The sequence below is a fragment of the Protopterus annectens genome, chromosome 5.part1, assembly GCF_019279795.1.
Source record: "Protopterus annectens isolate FY-2018-M chromosome 5.part1, PAN1.0, whole genome shotgun sequence".
Taxonomy (NCBI): Eukaryota; Metazoa; Chordata; order Ceratodontiformes; family Protopteridae; genus Protopterus; species Protopterus annectens.
In genome coordinates this window covers 60,221,079-60,248,767 of record NC_056736.1, presented here as the reverse complement: position 1 = coordinate 60,248,767, position 27,689 = coordinate 60,221,079, and the positions used below count along the sequence as shown (strand labels likewise).

Here is a 27,689-nt window from a genome sequence, read left to right as displayed (position 1 = left end):
ACAAATCACTTTATAACGCAAAGCTTTCGGGTATGAACCCTTTCTCAATACTAAATACATACATATACACAAAGCAACTGCTTTTAGTCATGTGACTGCAGCCAAAGTCACATGACCTATTTAAATGTGCAATTTTAATAAATTATTCAAAGAACCATACTGAAACAAAACATTTGTTCAAAAAGAAGCTACTCATGTGCATTTATATCATCAAATTTCAAAGCAATATGAATCTAAATCTAGCACATATATATGCTTAATTATAAAATATAAAATATACATATATACCTATATGTTTAATACAAACTCTAAAAACATTAAAACATAGGTGTACACATACATGTACACAACAGATGCACTTATTAACATCAATGTATAAACATGCTCATGTGCACAGGTTGATAAAAATATCATTTCAACGTAATCCAACAAGAATAGGTTTAATGCTTACTGTACTGTTAAGGCCAGGAGGACTATCAGCTCCATCCATTGATATTCTTTAGTTTCAAGAAAATTATTAATATCACCACATCTGAGTGAGGGAATCACCAAATCAATAACTCTAAATCTAAATGTATGCCTGTCCCCACACGTCTCAATATGCAGTTGCTTTGTGTATATGTATGTATTTAGTATTGAGAAAGGGTTCATACCCGAAAGCTTTGCGTTATAAAGTGATTTGTTCTCAGCATTCCTTGTGTGAGTTTTGTCACTGGGCAAGGTGTTGGGCTTGAATGATTAAAAAAAAACAACATGAGAGAGAGAGTTTCACATGCTCCAGTCAGGCTTTGCTGTGGTATGTAAACAGAAATGGCAGAGTGCTGTCATACCTGTTGTGCAGAGAAGAGGTGCAAAATGGGCAGAGGCCATAAAATGTGGCATCCACTTGACAGCTGTTCACATTGTGAAAGGAAGAAAATGTGGTAGTGAGCACCCTAAGCTGCAACTGCATCCTTTTATTGCATCTGACTATATCCTTATGTTATAATAATTTGTGCATTTCTTATGTCTCTGTTTTAATTCCTCTGATTTGCCTCTACTGAAAATGGACATATATCCAGCTAGACTAGCCCGGTCAACAAATGTAAAATAAAAAAAATAAATAAAATAAATAAAATCTGAGTATTCTGGAAAACTGTATGCTCAGAGCCCAGTGTCTTGAAGATCATGGATAAGGAATATTATTTTTCTTGTCTTTTCAGTCTTTCTTTTGATTCTGTAACTCATTGTAGTTTGTAGAAAGTCCATGTCTCATCCTTGTTCTCTCATAGAGGCCTAGAGGTCCCTGGCAGGCCGTGGGAATTGCCACAAACTATCCTAGTGTAAGCCAATTACACCCCCCCCCCCATTGGGGTAGCATCTTGGTTTGCCTTAAGGCTTGTATGTTAATTTAGAAAAGCACCAACTCAAAATATGCAATCTGTTCTGTTGAAGAGGCTATCTGGTCCATGCAGTGAAAATAATCTTTGGTTTGAAAGCCGCTAATGTCCCCTTCTCTCATTTCATGGAAAGAAATATAGAAGAGTGATCGACCTTTCCCTGCTGTAATTATAGGTGTTTGTTCACAGACAAAAAAGTCAAAATGAACTTCTGGTGTCCCTCAGCGGTCTGTAATGAGATTTTTTTCTCTTTACTGTTTTTATGTCAACATTTACTGGTACAGTGGATATAAAAAGTTTACACACCCCCTGTTAAAATGCCAGGTTTTTGTGATATAAAAAAATGAGACCACAATAAATCATTTCATAACTTTTCCCACTTTTAATGTGACCTATAACCTGTACAATTCAGTTGAAAAACAAACAAATATGCTAGGGGAAAAAATATTAAAAGTAAAAAACATACAATATGCTGGTTGCATAAGTGTGCACACCCTTAAACTCATATTTTGCTGAAGCACCCTTTGATTTAATCACAGCATTCAGTCTTCTTGAGTACACACCTGCCATCAATTAAAGAGACTCTGATTAACCCCAGATAATGTTCAGCTGTCCTAGTAGGATTTTCCTGACATTTACTCAGTTGCCTGCTACAGGAAAAGCCATGGTTCGCAGAGAGCTTACAAAGCATCAAAAGGATCTTATTGTTGAAAGGTATCAGTCAGGAGTAGGGTACAAAAAATTTCCACAGCATTGTATATACCATGGAACACAGTGAAGACAGTCATCAAAAAGTGGAGAAAATACGGGACAACAGTGATGTTGCAAAGAACTGAATGTCCCTCCAAAATTGATGAAAAGAGAAGACAAAAACTGGTCAGGGAGGCTGAAGAGAGACCTACAGCAACATTGAAGGAGCTGCAGGAATTTCTGGGAAGTACTGGTTGTGTACTACATGTGACACCAATCTCCCATATTCTCCATATGTCTAGGCTATGGGGTAGGGTTACAAGACGGAAACCTTTTCTTACACAGAAAAACTTCCAGGCTTGGCTAAAATTTGCAAAACTAAGTAAAGTCTCTCAAAAGCATGTGGAAAATATACTAAACTGAATGTGTTTTATCGCCCTTTGTCTGTTTATGTGAGAAAATATGTTATGGTCTGATGAGACCAAGGTTGAACTTTTTGGGCACAATTCCAAAAGGTACATTTGGCGCAAAGACAACACTTCTCATCACCAAAAGAACACCATCCACACGGTCAAGCATGGTGATGGAAGTCATGCTTTGGGGTTGCTTTTCTTCAGCTGGAACAGGGGCTTTAGTCAAGGTGGAAGGGAATTATGAACAGTTCCAAATATCAGTCACTTTTGGCCCAAAACATTCAGGCATCTGCTAGAAAGCTGAAGATGAAGAGGAATTTCACCATTCAGCATGACAAAGACCTGAAGCTTACATTCAAATCAACAAAAGAGTGGCTTCACCAGACAAAAATTAAAGTTTTGGAGTGGCCCAGCCAGAGCCCAGACGTAAATCCAATAGACAATCTGTGGGTTGACCTGAAGAGGGCTGTGCACAAGAGATGCCCTCACAATCTGACAGATTTGGAGCGCTTTTGCAAGGAAGCATGGGCAAATATTGCCAAGTCAAGATGTGCTATGCTGATAGACTCCTACCCAAGAAGACTGAATGTTGTAATTAAATCAAAAGGTGTTTCAGCAAAGTATTAGCTTAAGGGTGTGCACATACACAAAGTATTAGTTTAAGGGTGTGCACACTTATGCAACCAGTATTGTACATTTTTTATTTTTTTATAGTTTTTCCTCTAACAGATTTGTTTGTTTTTCAATTGAATTGTACAGGTTATAGGTCACATTAAAGGTGGAAAAGGTTTTGAAATTATTTATTGTGGTCTCATTTTTTATATCACAAAAAAATGGCATTTTAACAGGGGTGTGCAAATTTTTTATCCACTGTAGGTATAATAACATCCACTTCTCATGGTACTGAGTTCTGCAACAGAAGATATTCAGATGACACTATGAGCAATTCAGTTAATAGGCTTTTTTAAAGCATTATTCAGTGTACCTCCTGTTTGTTTCTAACTGGGAATGTTCATAGTCTGTTTTGATCAATACTGCATTTTACTTAGTTTTCTATGGTAGATTTCAAAATGTTTTTTTTTTTTTTTTTTGGTGGAGGGGGCAGGTCAAAGGTGAATTTGTAAGTTTAGGCTTTGTTGCAAATAAATTTGCTAACTGAAATGTGATAAGTGCATTTAACAGCTGATCTGAACTTTGTTACACACTTAAGCTTTCGAGATCTGTTAACACAATTCATATAGCCAAGTTATGAGTCCCATTTATGTAGGAAAGGAGGGGGGAAGGTGGGTGATGGAAAGACTGGGCAGTTCTAATACTGAAGACCTTCATTGATGGGTCTTGTAGTTGGGTTAATTCCTTCTTTCGGTCACCATTCTGCACTTTTCTTTGAATGATCTTGCTGAAACACCCCATGTTGCCACATGTCAACAACATAAACCACCACTTCTTTTTCTTTGGATCTGTGATGTCTTCTGACCATTAGCTCTCATGCCAGTATATTGGCCAATTCATTCCCTGAACAGCAAGCACCAGTTGTGACTTAGATTTAAACATTATTGAGAGGCAAGAGCTAATCACAGAGGCTTTCATTCATGCATTCCTCTGGGCCTTTCTGTTATTAGGTCCTAATACTACCACCTGCTGTTGTCTGACATGTGCACTCGCATCACTGCAGAAGCCTACAGTGCTCTCTTCTTACATGTACTTCCTTCCACACATGTTGATGGCTACTACCACTAACTTAGTAGGCTCAAGTTCACATTCCCGGTCCATCTTTGAGTGCCAGGCAAGCCCCTGCTTGATTGATGGCAGTGGATGGTCTGGAACCACCAATCCTCTCCTAGAATAGGTGAGCTGTCAGTTGCTACTCACTACAATTTTCCTTTTTTCAGATCTTCCAGTATCTGATGTTGTTAGCTAAACTTGGATCTTCTTGGAAATGTTCAGAGCTTTATCTTTCTATGTCAGAAAGCTGTATGATCACCATGTCTTTTTACCACATGCAAGTATCATTTACAGTTGTAGCTTTCGTCAGTAAAATGTTGGCATTTGTTGTTTAGATACAAGTTTATTAAGTTTGTATGACTTTCAGGTTACCAGCCTAGACCAAAACCAGTATTGCCTGCTTTATCTTGTGAGGAACATAAGGTCAGATGCTGCTGCAGGTGCCAGCAGTTCAACCTTGCCACTCAACGATACTGCCCTCATACTTACTTTCCTTCCCCCAGAAATACTTAGGTGTGTATCATTAACTGATGATGGCCATTTGGAGGGGTAGATCCTTGCTAACTGACACAAAACTCCTGCAACTCCAAAGTGGATGCCCTATAGAAACTTCAAGGTAAAATTAGCAATTCTCTCTCACCGAGTATCCGTGAAGTTAATTCCCATGTGATTCTTGTGGTGTATACCTTTTTGTCATCCTTCAGCCAGACAGGGTGTCAAAAAGCTCTAGCTAGTTTTAAGAGATTGTTCTCCCATTCCACACTGAAGCTTCAGAGGACCCAGACATTCATATCACCTATATAGTTTATAGTTCTTGTAGTAGAGCAGATGCTGAAGAAATTTGAAAGCCTGCATGAATTTGGCTTCAAGGATAACCTCATTCAGACTTTGTCTAAGGTGGGCTTCCACATAACCTCCTCTAATTTTGACAGTATGGATTTTGTAGCCAGAGACATATTTTCAGGTGTGTGGCTGAGCAGCATGTGGGTGTATCTGAGGTTTCCTTCCTCCTAGAAGAGCTCATAAACTGTATTCAGGATGCCTCCTTTCTTTGGAGGAATACTGTTAAGACAAGCCTTGCAGGACTTCGTGGAAGTGGAAAAAGGCAGTTACCACTGTGGAAAACCTTTATGAATCCCATCCCAGTGCTCTTTTCTTTTTCTGTGTCTAGATCAAGCCAACCACAAATATATCATCTCTGTCACATAAGAAAGGCTTTAAAGCATCCGAGAGGGCTCACTGTTGTATTTCTGAATCTCATAATTGAGACCTTTAATTGGAAAAAAATTATGAAACTGGAGGAAAACAGGGAATATCAACAATCGCTGATTTCTTTTAATTTTTTTTTTTTACAAAGGGGCAAGTGTAGGGGGCTGCACTTACCACATCCCTGTTACTTACTCCAAGATAGCCATACCGCAGAGAAAAATAATTACCTTGAGACAACATGATTTTGGGCTTAATGTATGTAAGCCTGAACTTTAATGTTCATCGTACACTAGTACTTGTTAGATATTGTTTTTGTTGGCCATTTTTTTACAGCTCTTAGATCCTTCCACAGAAAGAGCTCTGCTAATTGACAAGATTTTTTTACATTGATCTGTTAGGATAAGCCCAGCCTGTACTTCTTACATAGTCTATAGGTTGTCTCGTTTGAAGTAAGGCCTAAGGTTTTTATTTCCTGCCATTTCTTAGTTTTAAAAAGATGTGAGACTTCTGTCCCTTCATGGACTTATGTGAGCACATCGATGCTTGAGGTTTAGGGTCATGCTGCCATGCAGAACCTGTGTAGTGTAGTGGACATTACTTGTTCTAGCAGATTATTGTGTGGTGTCAGCATAGAAAGTTTGCTCTGTTCACTCTGTTGGGGCTCCAGTTTCAGTACAATGTACTGCAGATGTTCATCATGTTGATTATTGCAGACGTAGCCACAGCTGTATGGGTTATGTCCTGCAAAGGATGTTATAGCTGACCAGCTTCCAAAACTTCAAGGGCACCCAGACTGTTATTCATCTTGAGCTGAGGAAAGTGTGTTTTGGGAGGCAAGCTTTTTAGAGCTTTATTGCTGACGAAGAGCGCTCCACTTGTGGGTTTTTGAGGATCAACAGTCAGCTAATGCTTTCCATTGCTGGACATTTTTTCTGTGAAATTATACATTTTTAAGCTAGGAAAAAGTGTTTTTTTGACTGTCATGTAACTCTTGCCATGATAGCCATCATCTCATTGAGGTGAATGTCAGATCTCCAGGACTCAGGATGTCAAGAACCATGCACAGGCTTCCACAAACGTGTCCTTTAGGACTTGTCTTCTATTCTTGGCCAGATTAGTTTTAAAATTGACCATTAATTGTTTTGTCTGGTTACCCATGTTTTGCTCCATCTCTGTAAATGAGGAGGAAAAGATGTGGCATGCCATAGGTGTCCACATACATATGAGAATATTAACTTGTTCAAGCCTGTGGCATCAGTCATGCTGTGTTCATTCCATGTCTACAAGTGTAACTATGTGCACCACTTTCTCATATTTCAAAGACAGACCTTATAGAGCACAGTTGTTAAAATGCAGCTAAATCACAGTACTGAATTTGTGATATTGCACGCCGTGATTAAACAGCATTAGTGCAGAAAAATTATTTAAATTGAACAAATGTGACAAAAAGACAACTTGCTTAAAATGATTTTCTCTCTTGTAAAGTTGTGTTTCAGAACTCCAGCTAATTTTTGTCCAACCTCTCAAAACACAGAGTTTTGACAGTTCATTAGTTGAGTGCTGGCCAATGTGAATGAGTTATACAAGTAAAACCAAGGATGTTAGACTGTCATACCAGATTTTTGTCTCCTTTGTGCCAGGTAAATGGGGAAGACCACTTCCTAACAAAACTTTCTTAAAACTGCTGCTTCGCTGCATTACCTTTTGTTATAACCATTGTAGACTGACTATAACTGGAAGTTCATAGTGGCAGCTAACATTGCAGATTTTATCATAAATACTTAAGGTATGTGTCTGTAAAGCTGCTACCAAGTCCTCTTTTCACACATTTTCCAAATACTACAAACTGGGCATTTAATTGAGAAGCTGGGCAGGCTTTGTAGCAGCGGTATGCTTTTTGATGGCTCCTCATGTTCCCTTTTTTTTGCTGCTTTGCATTTTGTCATTTTTTTCACTTTACTACAGCATTTATCTCTCTGAATTATTGTTCAATTATGTGTGGATGCTTTCTGCCTTGCGTTTAGTATAGCCCTTCTGTTTTTACTTCTGTCTGTGATTAAGCTGTTTTGGGATTAGATCAGTGTACACAGATGACAACCTTCCAGAGTTTTTTTTCTGTTCTGGTTTGGACAACCTTTTGGTGTTTTTCTTAGTAGTATAGTAGTTTAGAATTAGTTGTGTTTTATCATGTTTTACATTGCACTTTTGTATCATCTTTTTATCAAAGATCTTGCATATCTGTTGGTGTACATGTTTTATAGTTAAATAGTCTTGTATTCTAGCCTCAAGGCCTAGATAGAACACAAACTTGATGTTGGTGGCAAACAAGTTCCTTCAACTTTTTAATAATTACTGTACACAATTTCTCCTGTAGTTGATAAAAATATGTCTGACCTGTGTATAAAACTAAAGGGACTAAAACATTTTTCTGCTTGTATCTTACTATCCATATACATAAAGAATGGTTTCTCTTTTTTATCTTTTGTTTAGTCTACTCTTTCATATCCTTAGCTGCCATAACAGAATTCCTTTTAATCCATAATCCTAAATACTTCATCTTATCATGTCCCCATAAATATAGGTGTTGCTGAACCAATTATTGTGTGGGTGCATAATTTACAGCTGTAGCCTTTGTTTTATTTTCATTAAGTTTATATCCTGAAAAAACTTTAAACTGTCTGAAAGTGTTCCACAACACCGAGATGTCTTTTTCTAGATTTATCAAGTGCAAAATAATCTGAAGCCCACGGTGGTACAGCGGTAGCATTGTTGCCTCATAGCAAGAGGTTCTCCTGTTCGATTCATGGCTGGAGTGCCTTCTGTGTGGAGTCTGCATGTCCTCCCTGCGGTCGAGTGGCCTCCGAAAGACGTGCATGAATGGGCATGCCTTCGCTGAAGGTTGGGCGTCAGGCTGTCAACTCGGCACCATAAAAAATCTACTGCCAGTCATTAGCGGACCGGAGTTCCGCTAGGGCGACCCCAAAGCAGGAAAAGCCGAAAAGACAAACATCAAGTGGAAAATAATATCATCTGCAAAAAAAGCCAACTTTGTTTGATTACCATACCAGCTATATCTTTGAATTTGAGTGCCTTCTTTTCTTTGCCACCAGATCTAAATATAAAGTAAACCACAAAAGGGAAAGAGGACACCCCCTGCTTGGTTCCTCTGTTCAAACTTAACTTGTCAGAGAGGAACACTTCCACTTTAATTCTTGCCTGCAATCCTTTGTATATCCTCTTAATTAACTTTATTATTGTATCATGGAATGCAGATGATTTTATTGCCCCACTCATAAAAATCACAGTTTTCTCTGTTGAATACTTTCTCTGCATCAAGACTGACCAACAACAGTGATATTTTCTTACATTCTGCATACCTCTGAATTGTCATTGTTCCATTAATGTTATCAAATGTTTGCCTTCCCTCCACAAAATCACATTGATCCATATCTGTCAATTTTAGCAACACTGTTGTCTTTTTATCTAGTATCGACAAAGATACCCCACAATCATGGTTTAACATAGAAATTGATCTATATGAAGCTGGGTCTGACAAGTCTTTATCCTGTTTGGGTAATACATCTATCACAATTTTCTTTTATGATGATAGAACAACTCCCATCTTGAGATCTTCAGTGTATTTGCTGACCCAGCATATACTTAATTTCGGAAGAAATGCAAGAACAAGACTGAGTAGTGTAGGCCCCAGGAATGATCATTGTGGTGCACCAGTATTCACTGGCTCCTAACTTAAAAAATGACTGTGGATGGTTCTTTTTTCCTGTTGTTTAATTAATATTCAGTCCACCAAATGATGTTAAGATTGGCCTTGTGAACAGGTAAGCTCTCTGTTCTATATATGTGTGGTAAAGTGTCAAACACCTTGGCCACTATAAAATAGATAAAAAATAATGGCAGCCCTAGATCAAGCACCATTCTTAAAAATTCATCAACGTTCACTAAAATAGTCAAATTAGACATATACCCTCTTAAAGTCCGTGCTGTAAAGAATGATGTAATAACATGTAGATTTGATCTTTTAGTATATCTACCAGGCATCTTTTAAAGCACTTTCCTAATATTGAAGTAGTGCTAATGGGTCAATAATTTTCAAACAGATCAGGTGTACCACGTCTAAATATTGGGTCAAAATATTGTACAGTTCATTCAGGTTCTCTGTTTAGATACAGTATTCAGAAGTGTTAAAGAGCTCAACATGTAAGTTAAGGGGTCTATTACCTAGCTTCAGCTGTAATGATTCTTCAGATTTTTGTTTAGCTGCTACCTTTTCCAGTTTTCTTGCAGCAGTGTTCATTTTAGTTTAGTTAATCCTAGTGTAGAATATCTTAAAAGATGACTGTGCTTTTTAATTTTGAGTATCTTAGCAAACTTTTTTCTTGTCCCAAGTGTTAGTCAAACATCAAAACCATCCTAATTAATCAGCCATTCATTTTTCATTACTGGAACAAGGGTCAGCTGTGAAGGGCTGTCATTAAGATAGTCATTAAGGGTGTTTCAACATTATTGCAGTGGGCTGACCAGTGAGAAAATACCCTCACTACTAGGAGGGACATTTCCTCTAATCAGTTATGCCCGTCACCCTAAAGCACAAGGAGTGGTTTCCCAAGCCTCCACAAGGAAAATCACATTGACCCGGCATGCCACCCTAAGTGCAGGCAACCTGTCCCTCCCCTCAGGTGAAGAGAGCCTTCCCCTCCCCTTCATTTTCTGTCTCCTTACCTGGCTCCTCCAGTGCCATGGCCACTAATTGAACCCTGGTTGCCTTGAGTCACAGTGCTCCATCCCTCTGTGACAAAGACACAGGCTGAGATTAGCTTACTTTTGATTTCACAGTAGCAGTTTAATCAATAAATGTATTTATTTTAGAAAACTTCATAATCTTAGTTGTTTGTAAAGCTGTAGAACAAGTTTCACTTCGCTTTAACCAGTATTCACACCAGTGCCATGAGAAAGAACTGCCCAAGTGATGCATGAAATATCATGGATGTGCAACTCCCAAATTCAGGATTTTGTAGTTATAGATGGTTTGTTTACTTTCAGATGGGCCAATATCTGGGATGGAGAAAGCAATACACATATGGTAAGAGCTTCTCAAAGGTTCAAGTGGAACAGTTTCTGTCACTAACCCTGTTTTGTTGACAAATAGCAAATCTAGGATGTTATTCTTGGTTTAAAATGTTATACGCTGAGAGAAATTATTTGTCCTGATGAAGTATAAAAACTCATCCTCAAAATGACTAATGTTAACATCCAACTCCTATGTCAAAGTAATGAAAAGTACCAAGTAATGTGGATGGAAGGTGGTCAAGTTAGTGTAGTGAGTGTTTTAAGGAAGATACTACATGCAAGTTCTTACTGGGGTTAACACAACATAAAGTAAGCTTAGCAGTTTTTAAATTTCAAATATTGTACAATTCATTCAAATTCTCGGATTGTTGGTTGACACACTAGTCACTCATTTACAGAGTTATATAGGAAGACTGCCAGCCCCCATCTCAGTACAAAGACATTCAAATGTACAAAAAAATGAGCAAATTGTGAGTAGAATGCCAAGCTTTGCAACATGTATTACTTTCTACTGTTTTATATATGCTAAACATTTTAGTTGATCTCCATTCTTGGTTACGTTTCTGGCATTAGTAATATAGGATTTCAGAATTTTATTAATTTTTTTTAAAACTGTTGTAAATTCTAAACATTGTGCATTCTGTCTAAAAATAGTTTACATGCTGGATAACTTCCCTTGTAACAATATTGAGAGGTTCAGGAACATTTGTGTGACCATCCATTTCCAAAGAAAGAACAGAGGATATTCTGGGTTACTACATTTCTATGTGTACGTTGGCTTATCTTTCACAATTCTGCTAGATGTATTAAATTGCTGTAACATAATGTTAATTTGCAGAAAAGTGCAAGCAATGTGTCTGTTCTTAACTTCCTTAACTTTATACTTTGCACTGCAGCATAACTTTACAGATTTTAATTCTTTGTTTGGTTTTGTAGAAACAAAATCTCAGTCTCTTCAACATGGACAGCATCAGAAAGCTCTGAATGTGGATAAAGCCCCTGCAAAAGACTTTAATCAGTTCAAGTACTCACGAAGTGAAGTTCGTCAACCAAGAAATGAAAGGCCACCTCGATTTCAGAAGGATACACAAATAGTTAAACAGTTTCATGATAGTAGTGGGCCACCAAGAAATAGGGGGTCTGAAAGACAGAACTCTTTAGGATCCGACTCTAGAACTGAAGAAAGGAATAAAACTGATAGACAACTTGCTCTGTTTGAAAAACCAAAGGATTATGTACAGCCAAATGCAATTCAGCAAAGAGATAATTCTTTTAAAAAGAATATACGAGAAAGTACTGTGCAAAACAGGCAGACTAAAAGCAACAGTTCCGCAGAAGTGAAAAACATTTCTAGTGTTCCAGAAGTTACAGATACTAGTTCCCTAAGAAGAGGAAAATGGGAAAACCAGAGACAAAGTTCAAATATCTTTTATGAAAAGAAGCCTGAAGCCGTAAATGCTGAGCAATTTGGAAGACTTCAAATTGAAAGACAGAGTACTTTGAACAGGGATTTGACTAACACTATGAGAAATGCTGACATTAATGTTTTACCAAATGGTGACACAGGGAATTTACAGTTTGGGAGAAGAACTGGCCCAATTAAACCAGTTGGTCCATCTATAACCACATCAGTGAATGATGAAAATGTTTTTTATTACAATTCTGGACCAAAGAGGAGATCAGGCCCTATTAAACCTGAAAAAAATGTAGAAGCTATTAACTTTTATGACTATAAAATGTCTTTAGATAACTGGAAACCAGGAGATGTATGTCTTGCAATGTACTGGGAAGATAACAAGGTGAGGCAAAATGCCTTTCACGTAAGTAGCATAAAGGTGCAGTAGAATGGCCATACCATTGCCAAGCTTTCACGTTGCCATTTTGAGTTTGACATTCTTCAGTGTACACTACTGATTATATATAGTAACATTCACTGTAGCTCCAAACTGTGTGGCCTTTTTCATTTTCTGGAGATTGTTGAAATGTAAGGACTATCCAAACACAGTTTTAACTAGACAAACATTTTTTTTAGGATGTGTAAAGGAGTTCCTGTTTATGTCATGTGTTAATAATTCTACTCGTCTGTTGCATGGTTATTTACAAATGTCCATCTATATGTGTGGCTCCCAGATTGTGCAGTTGGATACTTGTATAGGTAATTTTTATTCAGTTCATAAATTTAAACTTTTGAGGAACAAGAATACACTCTCTTAATGCATTACCCCAGTTTTGAAAGGTGCACAAGATAAAAGACGCCAAACAAGTCTGTGTGTGTGGGCAATATTAATACTAAGGATTTAAGAATTACATAGTACTAAAAAATGCTAATAAAATGGTAATTACTCGTCAGAGCAAAAGTGTGAGGCCAGAGTTTATGTGCTGAGGAAACAGTAGATAGTATACTGCTGAAGACATCCATAGACTAATTGCTAATGGAGCACTAAATAGATGAATACATTGTGAGAGAGTTAAGATTTACACAAAGGAAAGAGGCAGGTTTTGAGCTTGATGAATCTTTCGTGGTATTTTGTGTGTACCAAGTGATCATGAGTTTTTATGGACTAAATATGTTTGTTTTTACACCATTTGATTTATTCTTTGACTCTTTGTGAAAACTTTTGTTGAAAAATATTAGCATGTATTTGTTTCTTGTAATACCTTGAGACCAAGACTTGTCCAGAAAGGGTCCCTAAGTCCAGTCTGTGCACACAGTTATTAAAAAGAATAGATTATTGAAGTAATGAATTAACTTTGAAGTTGAGGAAGTAATATATGAGTGGGGTAAAGAGAAGTCAGGAATAAAGTTTCAAATTTTAGCAGCCAAGATAGATGTTCTTACACTTCAGGCTGGTATAGGGGGATTTCTAAAGCAACATAACTTAATTACTGCATACAGTAGATGGAACTAGTTTCTGGCAGCTGTATTAGACAGAAATGGGTGAGTGGAGGTTGTTAGTAAGTCAGGAACAGAGCTGCGTGTTGTAGCCAGTCCCAGAGAGAAAGAGACAAAGAGAGGCTTATCCAGAGTACAAGTTATATAGATGGAAGTAACCATGCAGTAGTACTTATCTGTTTATTGTTGTCACTTGGAGACTCCAGGTAAAGAATATGCATTACTATTTGCAGCATTTTCATCAGTGCCATGACCAGGTCACTGTCTATAGCTATCTGTAGTGCGTCTTTAAACTGAATCAAGAAAATACACACTTGTCTTTCTGTAGTGAAAATAGTGCCATGCAGATAATCAACTATTTGCAGCATGCATCTGGTATATTTAACAGTGGCATTGTTGAGCTGTCAGTAACAACAATATATCCAGAATAGGCATGCAGTCATTTAAGAGGTAATCTTATCAGTCAGTCCAGTACAGAAATCCTGGGTTAAGGGTAATAAAGCTGCTGCCATGACAGTATTTATTTGGGGGATCATTCATAAGTACTAAAAGAAAATATAGAAAGATACAGTCTGGGGTGATGTTATGTTGATGCCCTGAAGTGGGCTTTGAATAGCTACCTTATCACTGAATTTCTCCCATATATGTAGGCAGGGATTCACTGAAGTAGGTATGTTCAGTATCTAGATATGTATGCTTTTTTAGCAAAGCACATTTCATTAGTGTATATGTTTTTGTAAGACTGACATAATGGGTTCCTGCTTACCTTTTCCTATGAAACTCGTTAGAATTATGAAAGGCCACTGTAATGAAGAAGGCTGCACATTACATCCAGGCCTAATGTATACTTGTGATTTGTCATCTTATGCTCAGTAGAATTCAGAAGCTCAAGAATCTGGTTATGTTGTAGGTGCTTCAGCCTCATAAATTGGTAAGAAGAGTTTTAAGAAACTTTTTGCATTACCACCCTTCTGAGGAAAAGAACCCTTTTAGAAAGGAATTGAGCTTTGAATCTTGTGTTAGATTAAACGAGAAAAGACTATAAGTCATAAATATGGTCCAGTTTTAGCTTACTGCAGTTTAGCATGCAAAGAAGGAAGGCACTAAACCTTTCAGGTAAGGAGAGAATAGTCTTTAATTCAGTAAGTTGTGGTTACAATGAGCCTATTCATAGGTTTTCATATGATAAATAGTGTGCTGCTATGCACACACATTGCTCATAGACATCAACAGGTGTGTGTTTGAAGTGATTGGTGGCAGTTGATGGTGAAACATCAGTGCAAAGTCTGTCAGAAGTCACATTTTAGGAGCAGTGGTCTGGCCCATGACAATCTGGTTAAGTTTCAACAACAGCTTATTGGAGCATTGCTGAAAACAACCGGAAATACTAGAGATAAAGATGTTTCTTACAGTAATTTATGTTGTTTCTAAAATATCTCCAACTTCAGCATTCAATTAAAGCCTGATGGGTGTTAAAATTTCATGTGTGCCAAAAGAAATTGTGTGCTTCCATGGAGTATTCAGTTTCTGTGATGATCACAGGGTAAGGGGTTCTTCTACCCTTTTACAAGGAAGGCAAGTGAGACTATTGTGTGCCTTTTATCAAATATATATGAGTATAGTAAAGAGCTAGACATCATTCACCCTATTAAAGGACCAGAAGGTAGTTTTTATTGCCAACCTTTTGCAACTATCTCATGCGTGTATAAGGATCTAGTTTTTCATGTAATAGTTTTAAGCAGAGTTCTATAAATATCCCATAGTTATTTGTGGCAAAGTTAACCTTGACATATTCTTAAAAAATACAGTTTCAGCTGGAGCTTTATTTTTAAAGTCAAAATTTTAAAGCTGTGAATCCCTTTTGAGGTGTCCCAATCGTACCATTGATTGATTCATAAAAACAGCATGCCTCTGTTCTCCAAGTTCTTTCCCTTTGTCCCTAAGGTTGTCACTAAAATAAGAAGTACAATTTGTTTTATTTCTTTTTTTCATCATCTTTGACTTTTTTCTTGAAAATTGTCCATCTTCCTAAGTTTCTCCATGTTCAGTGTTTCATCACAGGTTAATACGCTTTCTTTGTGTGTGTGTGTGTGTGTGTGTGTGTGTGTGTGTGTGTGTGTGTGTGTGTGTGTGTGTGTGTGTTTGTTCAGTAAAGAAGTTAAGAAATATCATGGGCTAACTGTAATTTGGGCTTACTGTTCCCAAAACAAGGTTTCAGGGACAGTTGCAAATGTAACCAGTGCAGCTACTTTTTCTGTGAAAAAAAGGTGTTCAGACATAACTTAAAAACTTGTGATTTAATTCCAAAGAAATCTAGCTGCAGAAATAATTAAAACTGATGCCACATATGTTAGAATTGTTTGGCACACAAAGCTTTTCCAGACTTTTCATATTTTGCCCCTTATTCCCATAATGTACTAAATAAATTAAAAAATACAGTTCTTTCCCAATCCTAAAGAGTTTTTACTACACTTAGTGGTGCCAGGCTACTTTAAGTGCTCTAACTCTGGGTAGTTTTTTTGTTTCTTTTAACAACTTCAGCAATTTGCTTTTGATTTGGATTTTGATGATGATGTAGCAGATTTCTTTCTGTAAATGGGATAGTTTGCTTTTCTGATTACCATCTTCTATATACTAATAACCTTTTTGGCAGTCTTGGCTTCTAAAATCAAGAACTTCTGTGGCAGATAAATCCTCCCATGCCAATATTGTGGGATTGAAATCCTCCCTGCTTTAGTTAATATTAAGTGTTGCCGTGGCAAGCAAATCCCTCCTGTAGACAAATGCCCTAAGTAAGTTAACTTATTTGGGTACCTTACACATCACCTTAAGGTGCCTTGCCAGAAGGAGGTTTAATGATTCCTCCAAAAGTCACCATAGAAAAGCACTACAGAATTGAATTTGTTAGATGATCTCAAAAGTTTAGGGCAGGAACCCTCCATTTCAAATTTTTAGTCTCTTTTTTTAAGAAGCAGTACCACAGGAGGAGAAGTAGGATGTTTGGGAGCAACACAGGATCTGATGATGTCAATTTTCATCCTATCCTCAACTGATGGGTTCGGATCTGATCCCTCGGATCCGACTTGGCCATCGCTAAAGCTTGTGACAAAAACTGTCGAGCTTCTCTGTTACCCATAATGCACCAACCCTACGTTACCTCAAATCTCGTTTGCCACTTTCAGTGAAAGATGTAATTTACCAAATCTCTTAAGATGTTGAGATAAGTGTTTATTGTTAGCTTATAAAACCCTCCATTTCCTAGTAATTCTGATATCCCTTGCCTTCCTCATCTTATTTACCATTACAATAGTTACTTAACTTTCTTTCCTTTTCCGTACATTGTGTACTTCTAAATTACTATTGCTAGTACATTTCTGTCTTTCTACACCTAGTTTAGTCTAGTGCTGCCATAGCTAGTACCTTTCATGCAGTTTTTTACTATTTCCAAAAAAAGTCTAATTTTTTTTTTTTTAAAGTTATTTTCTATTGTTGCGATACAATGTCAGGAAAAATGTGACGCTGGATTCAAAAAGTGCATTCAATGTGGGCATAAGCTTCCTGTCTGATGCCCACATTTTGTGTTTACTGCCTTGGACCTTAACATTTGCAGGAAAATTGTTCTGTATGCCATGGATTCAACCCCAGGACACTTGTAGAATGGAAAAACAAGCTCATCTTAAAGGGCTTATTACCTTCTGCCTTTGGAGAGGCTATATTTGGACATCAATCTCCCAAAACTGAACAGTTGAAAATGTCTTCTCTGAAACCTTTGTCCTCCATGGTTTTGGAGCCATCCAAGAAAAGAGCCAAGATGAATCCTACCTCACCCTCGGATCTGAAAAAGAAAAAAATTGGTGGATCTGAATTCCTCGGATATGACAAAAAAAGGTATCGGATCTGGCCACTTCTAGTCCTACCAGTTCAAGGGTTATTCACCTACCAAGAACAAGATACTCAACTTCTGTGGATCCGGTGCCCTCACCATTTTTGGAGCATCACAGACCCAGGTCCCCATCTGTTGTTTCCACTTGTTCTTCCAGAAGTTTGATAGCTGAAGGTGTGGGAAGGGTGATGTGGAAGATCCTCTTGGCGCAGAGTCAGATGGGTGTCTTACTGGCTTCTACCCCTTTGGTTCAGCAGGTCTGTTGTTCTAGTATACCCCCACTACAAATTCCTCCTCTGACTCCTTCAACTGTTTGAGTCCCTGGATCCGAGCCGTTTGGCCCCATCTTGCTCAGATCCAAAGATAGCAGTATCTTTGGATCTGAAGCTTACTCTGAGTGCTCCAGTTCAGTCAGATCCGGAGAGCTGTCAGGGTCGAAAATTCCCTGTTGGATCTGAGGTATTGGAGTCAACTCCAAAGTTGTTAGAGCCGTGTCTGCACCTCAGAGCCTTGGCACTGGATAGCTACGCTCTGGTTTCCACCTCGGGAGATTGCTTTCGAGTGAGAGAGGAAAGCAGTCTAAAAGCTTATCTTTTTGGATCCAAGGTCTTTTCTTTCTCTGGAGCAGTCTGCCTGTGAGGCTATGAAGAGAGTTTTTCTGCCTCGGTAGAATGGATGAATCCAGCCCCCTTGGATCTTAAGCCTTCTACCTTGATGTTTCTGTGCTCAGAGCCTCATCACTCTTTACCATAGGGACAGCCAGTCCGAGACCCCCAGGATTCCCAACAGGGTATCTCGATTTCTTCCAGTACCTCCCCTGAGCATCCCACTGAAGGGGTCCCTCGGAAGAAGACCTGTAAGAGGAAGCATTTGGACTCCGCAGAGTAGTTGATCACCAAAGATACGGACCTAGGTGAAGGGTCCCTATAGTTACCTTCTGAAGATGTCTGATTTGGAGACATCCTCATGATCCTAAAGCAGAGAGATGGCTGGACACCCAGCAACCCTTCATCTGAGGTGTTTGTGTTCTTGGAGGTTTACAGTACTTGGCCCATCTTTCTCCTGGGTTACTCCACCCACTGACAAGCTTATTGAGTTAGTCTCTCGGCAGGCATGGAAGGAACCTGACACAATGAACCCATACATAGGAGACTGGACAAGATTATTGCACCACATTTGGATAAGCAGTTTTGGGGTAAGGGGGTGCCCATTGATGCCATGGTCATGGCAGTGGCCATCAAAAAGGAAGTTGCCGAGGAATGTTCCACTATTCATCCCCCTAACAGGGAGTCTAGGGTGAAGGACATGTTTGGGAACCTGTCTGTACTTCAGTGACCTTCTCCTTAAGATCACTTATTTATTTGGCACATTTTAAAGTTTACAGAGGGATTTGATTAAGGAGCTATTAAATACCCTCTCAGGATCGGTTACTGCAGAGGTCCAGTCATCTGTGATTTGTCAGTTGGCTACCCTGCAATCTATTTTGAATTCTTCCATAAGGCTCATTTTGTATGTAGCCGAAGGAACCTCAAGGGCAATGGGTTTAGGCATTTCCATCAGAAGACATCCCTGGATGAGCTTATGTGATTTTGCAAAGCCCTTAAAGTCTTCGTTCGCCAGTGCTCCTTTTGACAGCACGTCTTTGTTTGGCCCCAGAGTGAAGGACACGTTTTCCAGATGTGAGAAGGATGAAAAGATACTATCTGCCATGGACGTACATTTTTTTGACTACTCAAAGATGCTTTTGTAGGAATCAACGAGGTGGTTGAATGTGGTTCAAGAAATCCCAAAGTCCTTTCCAGGACACTTGTAGGAAGTTCCCTGAGGGGCAAAGGAAAGAACTCCAGTGGTCGATGATGCCCCATGGCAGTGGTGGCCCGCAAAACCAGCAGTCCAGAGATTCTTTCTTTGACAGACCTTACCAGCACTCCTGAAAGGAACTCAGATTGTCCACCTGTGGCTGCAACTGGGGGTCGATTATCCCTGCACCAGAGAGCCTGGCCAGACATAACAAAAGATACTTTGGTGCAGAAGATTATTTCCAGAGGTTGTATAATACCCTTTTCCCTTCCTCCTCCAATCTCAAGAAAAATCCCCAATGTTCCACCCAGTCAGAGGGAACTGGCAGCAATTCAAATACAAAAGCTGCTAGAAAAAAAGTGATCCAAGAGGTCCTGCAAGATCAGATAGAATCTGGAACATACTCAAGGTTCTTTTTAGTGCAAAGAAAACAGGAGACTGGAGACCAATTTTGGATCTCAGCAACTTAAACAAGTCAGTTCGATGCACCAAGTTTTGGATGGTCACAGTTCGGTCCATTCCCCTTTTCTGGACAGGGATGACTGGATATGTTCGTTACACCTTCAGGATGCATACTGTCGCATGAAGATGAACAGACGATTCAGAAGGTACTTTCACTTGAGTCAGTTATTACCAATTCAGCGTTCTGCCCTTTGGTCTCACCACAGACCCCAGGGTGTTCACCAGATGTATGGCAGTAGTAGCAGCTCTCTTGAGACTATGAACATAAATCACTGGAACCACCACGATAAGTAGAACGATAATTTAATGAAAGAACAAAAGCGCTCTTCACTTTTAAACAAGTGCGCTTCATCAGGTTATGGTATACAGAACTGATTTACTGCTTATATAGTAACAAACATCTCAATTAACAATTAGTAATAATTATTTCAATAAAGCCTAATACATTTAAAAATCATGGAAAAAGATAGCTTATAAAGCACTTCTAAAACACATATAAATAAATATAATGTTGCCAAGTGTTATTTAGGTTAGCTCTCTTGAGACTGCAAGGATTCCGGGTGTTTCCATATCTAGACTACTGGCTCATTACTGCCCCGACCAGGCATCAATTAATAAGTGCAAGAGATCAGGTTCTCCAGACGTGTTCTCATCTGGAGATAACCATAAACTGTGACAAGTCTCAACTTGAACCAACTCAGAATTTGGAATTCATAGGATAGCTTCACTGCCTCCATCAAGGGTTCAAACTAACAGATAACAGTTCAGAAAAATAATCTGAAGTACCAAGATTTCAGCCCACTTGGTTTTTCAAGCTCTAGAATTAATGTCAGCGGCAATAACACAAGTACCTTAGCCAGATTTCACATAAGGATTCTACTGCCGATGCTAGCAGCACAGTGGTCTATACGTTACCAACCCATAACAGCTGTGATACGAATCACTCACATATGCAAGAGAGAGATCAGGTGGTGGATTCAATGAGATCAGGTTTTATAAGGCCGTCCGTTCGTTCCCCTCAACCCAAGGCCATAGTGACAAAGGATGCTTCCCAGTTGAGGTAGAGGAGTACTTTCTTGGGAAAACAGTCCAAGGCACTTGGTACCTCGAAGAGGCCAGTATGCATATCAGTGTCCTAGAGATGAGAGCAGTGCTTTTAGCATTGCAGGCCCTTCAAAATGCTCTCCCTTTAGAGACAGTTGCAATTCAAATGAACAATATGTCAATAGTTTGGTACATCAACAAACAAGGAGGGACCAGATCTTACCCCTTGTGTTGAAGTGCTCAGAGTATGGCAATGGGCAATCTCATCCAACCGCTTTCTCATAGCAACGCACATTCCGGGGAAGTCCATTATGATAGTAGACAAGCTGAGCTGGTGCGTTCTACCTCATGTGTGGTCTGTCAACAAGAAAGTGATGGAAATGTTTTTTGTCAGTGGGGCCAACCTTCTTGAAATCTTTTTGCTTCTCACCTAAACAACAAATGCAACAGCTACTTTGCCCTAATTCCCTAATGGGGGGGAATCACCGAGGGATGCTCTACTTCACAGTTGACCTCCCAATCTACTATACGCCTGTTCACCAATCCCACTAATTCCGATATTCCTAGAGAAAGCTGCCATGTTGAAGAGCAAAGTCATCCTCATTGCACCTTTCACCTTCCTTTGGCCTCACTTTACCAGCCTTGGGTTCTAGATCTGACTCCAGACCTCCTGTATCACCTGATAGGCATAATCCATCCAGACATATCAAAACTCAGGCTGATGGCCTGGCTTCTCCAATTCCAGTAATAGCCAGACAACCTGTGCTGTCTTCCCCTGTCTGATATATACTTTTATCTTCACATAAACCTCCAGCACATAAACTGTATTCCAGTAGATGGAAAATATTTGTCTCCTGGGCACATCAGAATCAGGTTAAACCTTTTTCAGCTCCGATACATAACATCCTTGAGTTTTTGGCCGTACTTGTTAAAGAAGGAGCTAGTTCCTCAACTGTTAAAGTTCACTTAGCAGCTATATCAAACTTTCACATTGGATTTGAGGGTTCCTCAGTAGCCTTTCATAAGTTCTGCACAGCTTTTTACGAGGCACTCTACTTTTAAAACCTCCATTTAAAGACCCTACTACCCCATGGGGACCTCAATCTGGTACTGCAGACACCTATGCATTCCCTCTTTGAACCAGAAACTGTGTGTGACCTTAAATATCCATTATGTCTGTTGGTAGAATTTCAGAAATTCAGGCTTTGTCTTCAAAACCTCCATACTTGATTTTTCACAAGAATGGAGTTACGTTACGAGCCAGTGCATCTTTTCTTCCCAAGGTGTTCTCAGAATCCAGTATCAGTCAGTCCATTAATTTGCCAGTTTTCCTCCCCAAATTTACTAACAAAGGCGAATACATGTTACATGTACTGGATGTTCACATTGCAAGATACAGTATAAGATTTACCTACTGGACTAAACACCAACCTGAAAAGCAAACCTTGGGAGACAGAAATAAATGTCTCTCCCCTGCTTCTTCAAAACAAAAACTACCCTCTCAGTGCAAGATACAGTATAAGCTTTACCTACTGGACTAAACACCAACCTGAAAAGCAAACTTCGGGAGGCAGAAATAAAGTGTGGCAATCTCTCCCTCAGATAACCTGCACTAGTTAATTGAAAGCCTGTATTGTTTAGACCTATGTTACTTTAACTCTAGCTTAGCATGTAGGATTTCTAACCTTGGGTGAGCACTAAACTGCGGGAACCTGTCGACCTATACCCATCCTAACCCCCCCCCCATTTTTTTCTATAATCTTACTACCACTCACTACCCTTACAACTATTGATTTATATACTCTCTGATCAGTAAAGTGAAACAAAGGTGTTTTAAGTACACATTCCTGGATAATTCTGACTCAGGACTAGCTGATAATTTTTTTAACAAGGTTTCTACTCTGTAGGTGTAGCCCCTCTCCATTTGCCCTCGCTATGCACGGGCTCTCTTCGCTTCCCTCCCACCCACACCCCCCATATTATTACCTTTATACCTATCCATACAAACCACACCTCTTCACTTCCTCCCTAATCCCCCTCCCCTCTCCTTCCATTCCTACAACCACTTCCCTTTCGCTACTCCCCACACTCACCTGCCTGTTCTCTATCACATCCTACACTGACTAACTCTCACCCCTTCCTCTCATCCTCTCCTCTATTTCCTATAAATTGTCATGTTTCTTAAAATTAAAACTATACTTCTACTACCGCTACTCCACATCCTCTACCACCTCACCTCCTACCACTCCCAATTACCCACACCCCATTTCCACCACTCAAACAGCTCTCTAAACTCTAGTATTAAACCACAACCCCATCTACAAATCTGTCTCTCCATCTTTCCCCCTACTACTCCCATTCCCAAAATAAAAATATCTCCCCCCACCTCTTTAAAACAAAAAACTAAAGTCTACCTATTCAAACTAAAACTCCAGAACAGACCTCTACTCCTGTCAGGCGACATTCATCCTAACCCTGGCCCTACAAACACTTCCCAGAACAGTAACCCTCCGGTACCTAATCCCACCAACTCCTCTTACTCACAAAAGCAAGTAACATTCTGCTCTATCAACCTCAGGAGTTTCGTTAATAAAGTTTATGAATTCCATTCATGGTTAGCTAACTATACTCCTGACATAGTTACCCTAACAGAAACATGGTTAAAACCACATCACCTGGACAGTGAAGTTATCCCTCCTGGCTGTAATATTCTCCAACTTGATTGACCAAAAAGGAAGAGGAGTCTCCATACTCCACTCTGATCATCTCTCCCTAATTAGTCCCAAACTTGCTTTACCCTCCTTTTCAGCAGCTGAACTCCTACTAACCAACTTCAAACTTAATAATTTCAACACCATAACTGTTGTAGCAATCTGTATTCTCCCTGGTGATAATATTAACATACTTGAGAACATCTTATCTCACCTCTCTCAGACTATCCACAATGAAACCATCATACTGGGAGATGTAAATATAGATTGGCTTTTATTACAAACTCCCAACACTACCTCCTGTATTAACCTGCGTGGGTTTGAGCAGCTATTCACAACCCCTACTTATATTAATAAATCTCACCTTCTAGCTCTCTTCTTGACTGGATATTGGTCTCCCACCCCCAAAACTATCATAACCCCCAAACCCTTCCAAATGCCCTCAGTGATCACTGCCCCATAACAGTTACCAGACATACTCCCCACTTTACCAAATCCTACAAATTTATTGCCACCCGCAAACTTTCACAGTTCTGTCATGACTCCTTCATTGACCAACTCTCTGGAATTAACTTGTCTCACCTCACCACTCTCCCCTTAGATGAAGCTGTCCACTCCTTCAACACTACCTTCCTAAACATTCTTAACTCCCTCGCTCCTCTCCACACAATTACTAAATCTACCTGAACCCTCATGAAAAACCAGGACAGGATATGGAAAATGTGGACTAAAACCAGGACCCTTTTCTCTCTTTCAGAAATATAAAGAACTTAGAAATAAAATTTAAAAAATCACCCATAAAGACAAAATGAACGTCTATGCAAATCCCCCCTCTACTCTAAAATCAGACCGAAAAAAATTCTGGTGCTCTGTCAATCATATTCTACATCTAGGGAACCCTTCCCCTCCAAATCCATGCCCTAATATAACCCCTGAAGACACAGCCATTACATTTAATAATCATTTTATAAACTCGATAACTACCTTAATCAATTCTCTTCCCCCCAGCAACAATGCTAACACCCTCACAAACTCAATACCTCTTCCTAACCCTTCTAACTCTTTCTCTGTTAAAGCAGTATCGACTAACTATATTAAATCTTTACTCTCTAAACTCAAATCCTGCTCCCCCCTCAGCTGACAACCTACCCTCCTATTTCCTACAGATTGCCTCTGAACCTCTGGCCTATACTGTATCTATCTTAATCAACCGATCTATTTCCGAATCCTATGTCCCCACTATATGGAAAAACTTCTTTACATTACCCATTCACAAAGGTGGCAACTCCTCAGACATATCAAACTTCAGACCCATTGCCATACTCTCTCTCCTCTCTCCAAAATCCTAGAGAAATGCATTCACAAGCAGGTAATGCATTACCTTCACCAGGAAAAACTTCTCGCACCCACTCAGCATGGATTCCGTCCCAATCACAGTACAACTACTGCACTAATATCCTTCATCAACACAGTTTCTCTTGCTGGTGATAACAATAAACTTGTCTCATGCCTATTCCTTGACCACTCTAAAGCCTTTGACACTGTCTCTCACCCTCTCCTCCTTGACAAACTCATTAACTTAAATTTCTCTCCCCTATCTCCTGGTTCACCCGCTGTCTCTCTACCCGCAAGCAATCCGTCAAATGGCTCTCTGCACTATCCCCCCCCATTGTACAAATGGGTGTCCCCCAGGGGTCCATCCTCAGACCACTGCTCTTTAATATTTTCACCAACTTACTCTACACCTCTTGTTCTCAGTCATCACTTGTGCAATATGCTGATGACTCTACTGTTATAACCATTGCTGACAACCCATCTGACCTCCACTCTACTACTCAGGCATCTTTCCACACCATTGAGACATGGATTAGTGTTAACAAACTGATTCTTAATCCTAAGAAAACTAAGCTCCTACTCTTCCTCCCAAAAAACCTCACCAGTGTCAAAAGTGCATTTACCATTTTATCTAGCAACAACACCATCATCTCAGTTGAACCTAGTACTAAATTTCAAGGTGTCACAATAGATGATCAGCATAAGTTGGATCTACATATTACAAACTCCATAAAAAAAACTAATCAGAAACTTGGGCACCTTTTCCGCAACAAGAAATACTTAACCAACACAGCCCGAAAAACTCTCTCTCATGCTTTACTACTTCCAACAGTCCTATACAGCTGTCACATATTCACAAACCTTAACTCCACACTCATTTCCAAACTTGAAACTACCTACAACAAGGTGGCCAGATTTGCAGCTAACCAAACCTACAAGTCTCACCACTGCTTAGCACTTAAGCAGCTAGACTGGCTTGAATTCCCTCACCTGCTCCAGCTATATCAACTACAAATCATTCTCTCCATCCTCTATCTACCCTCCTCCTGCCCCAGCCTCTCTTCCATCATATCTAAATATTCCCCTGCTTGGACTCTACACAGCTCAGACCAAGAGCTGTTACACATCTACAAACCCAAAACCAAAATTGGATGTCTTCTCTATAACTATAACCCAGCTACATCCTGGAACCAGCTGCCCTTAGAAATAAAGTCCCTTCACCATAGCAAGAGTTTCATATTAGCCATAAGAAAATACCTCATAAAAATGGTCTTGCCACTGCAGTCATCCACCCTGAAGCAGCTATCCTTCCACCAAATTCTCCACCTCACTATAAATGTATCTCTAACATTGTACTCCTACCTCTTCCTTCCTTTTTTACATTTGCTATTTAATACCCTCCCACTACTTCCTTTCCTCCCTCTCTAACCAATCTTGACTCAGTCTGCTCCAAAATAACTAACCTTTTTAAGTGTCTAAAAGGTCACTTCTACTTTACTTCCCTTATATCTTCATCTAACTATTTGTATACTTTTTCTTCGAAACCCTAAAACAACTAGGTACTATTCATATCAAATGATATGTAACTGGTTTCATAATCTTTTCCAGACTATAAATTTATTTTGTACTAAGCATTTAAAATGATATTGTAGCAAATCTCATATTCTTTTGCTGATTGTAAATTATTGTTGTAAAATTCTTTTCCCTGAGGAGCTTTTCTCCCCAGGTCTCTGCTGAAAATGAGCCAAAAGCTCAGTCAGACTAACCCGGTTAACAAATGTTAAATAAATAAATAAATTACATTTTTACCAGCATGGAACAAAAGACATTAGAAAAACAGAGCAGTTTGTTTCCTTTGCAGACTTGAAATTTGGAAAAACAGTTGCCAAAGTAACTTTAGCCAGATGGCTAACTGATTGTATCTCATTTATTTATAAAAAAAATTGGGTGTTACATTGCCACAAGTAGTATGAGCTCATTCAGCTAGATCCATGGCAACATCTCCGTTTTTTCTTTCCAGGATGTCCGTGGACAACATATGCGCAGCAGCTACTTGGGCTGCTCCTCATAGCTTTGTTACTCATTGCAAATTGGATCTGGTCTCCAGAGGTATAGCATCATTTGGTTCAGCTGTGCTCAGGAACTTCCTTCCTTGACTCCACCCAGAATTTTAGGTAGCTGGGGACTCTGTCCCATTAGTTGAGGATAGAATGAAAATTGACATCATCAGATAAAGAAGTTGTGTAGTTACTATAATGTTCCATCTTTGTTGTCCATTTTCATGCTTCCTCACCTCCCTACCCACCAACCCCAATCCTTTGCAAACTTCAGAAAGAACAAGTTTTTAATTGACATCACTGTCCTTTGTATTGAGCTCCAGATATAGTCTTTCTATGTATTGACTGCATGCACCTTTTCACCTTCCTTTATCTATGCACAGTAAATATTCTTTCTTACAAAAGTCAGCAAACAAGATCTGAGGTAACTGCATTATGGGTAAGGGAGAAGCTCGAGAGTTTTTGGTTGCCACAAGCTTTAGCAACAGCTAAGTCAGATGCGAGGGATCGGATCCGAACCCATCAGTTAAGGAAGAATGAAAATGGACAACACAGATGGAACGTTATGATAAGTAGATAACTTCTTTTTCTCTTGCTGTTCAGCCTAAAATTTGAAAAAAATAGGCTCTTGGGAAAGAAGGAGATGTCCAAAACACAACTCTATATCTTGACCGTTATTGAACATGAAACCTTTTTGGAGCCAGCACAGTTTCTCAGTAAGAACACTGCCCTAGAAGACATAGTCTTTATTATTTTCAGTTAAGCAGTGTATAACTCCATGGCAGTCAACAACAGTCCATATTCTTGTCTTGGCCACCCTTAGTTGGTGGTGGTCAAGAGAAGGAGATGCATTGGCTTCATTTGATGTTATGACTGACTGCATAAGTAGTGGAAGTGGTAGCCAGAACACATGTAAAATGCACTTCACCTCCCCTTGCTGTGTTGCTGTCCTTGAAAGATTTTTTCCTTTCACCAAAATTTTTTGAAAGAAAGAAATAGG

At 39.2% G+C, this 27,689-nt stretch overlaps 1 protein-coding gene across 2 annotated transcripts in view; it reads left to right on the top strand.

The window, feature by feature from the left end:
* Positions 1–27,689, top strand: part of TDRD3 (tudor domain containing 3) — a 1,563,842-nt gene that overhangs the window by 1,112,129 nt on the left and 424,024 nt on the right. For both annotated transcript variants that reach the window (XM_044072885.1, XM_044072886.1), the window contains exon 11: positions 11,441–12,303. In XM_044072885.1, the coding sequence (XP_043928820.1) occupies positions 11,441–12,303 (863 nt within the window). The remainder of the gene's footprint in view (positions 1–11,440; positions 12,304–27,689) is intronic.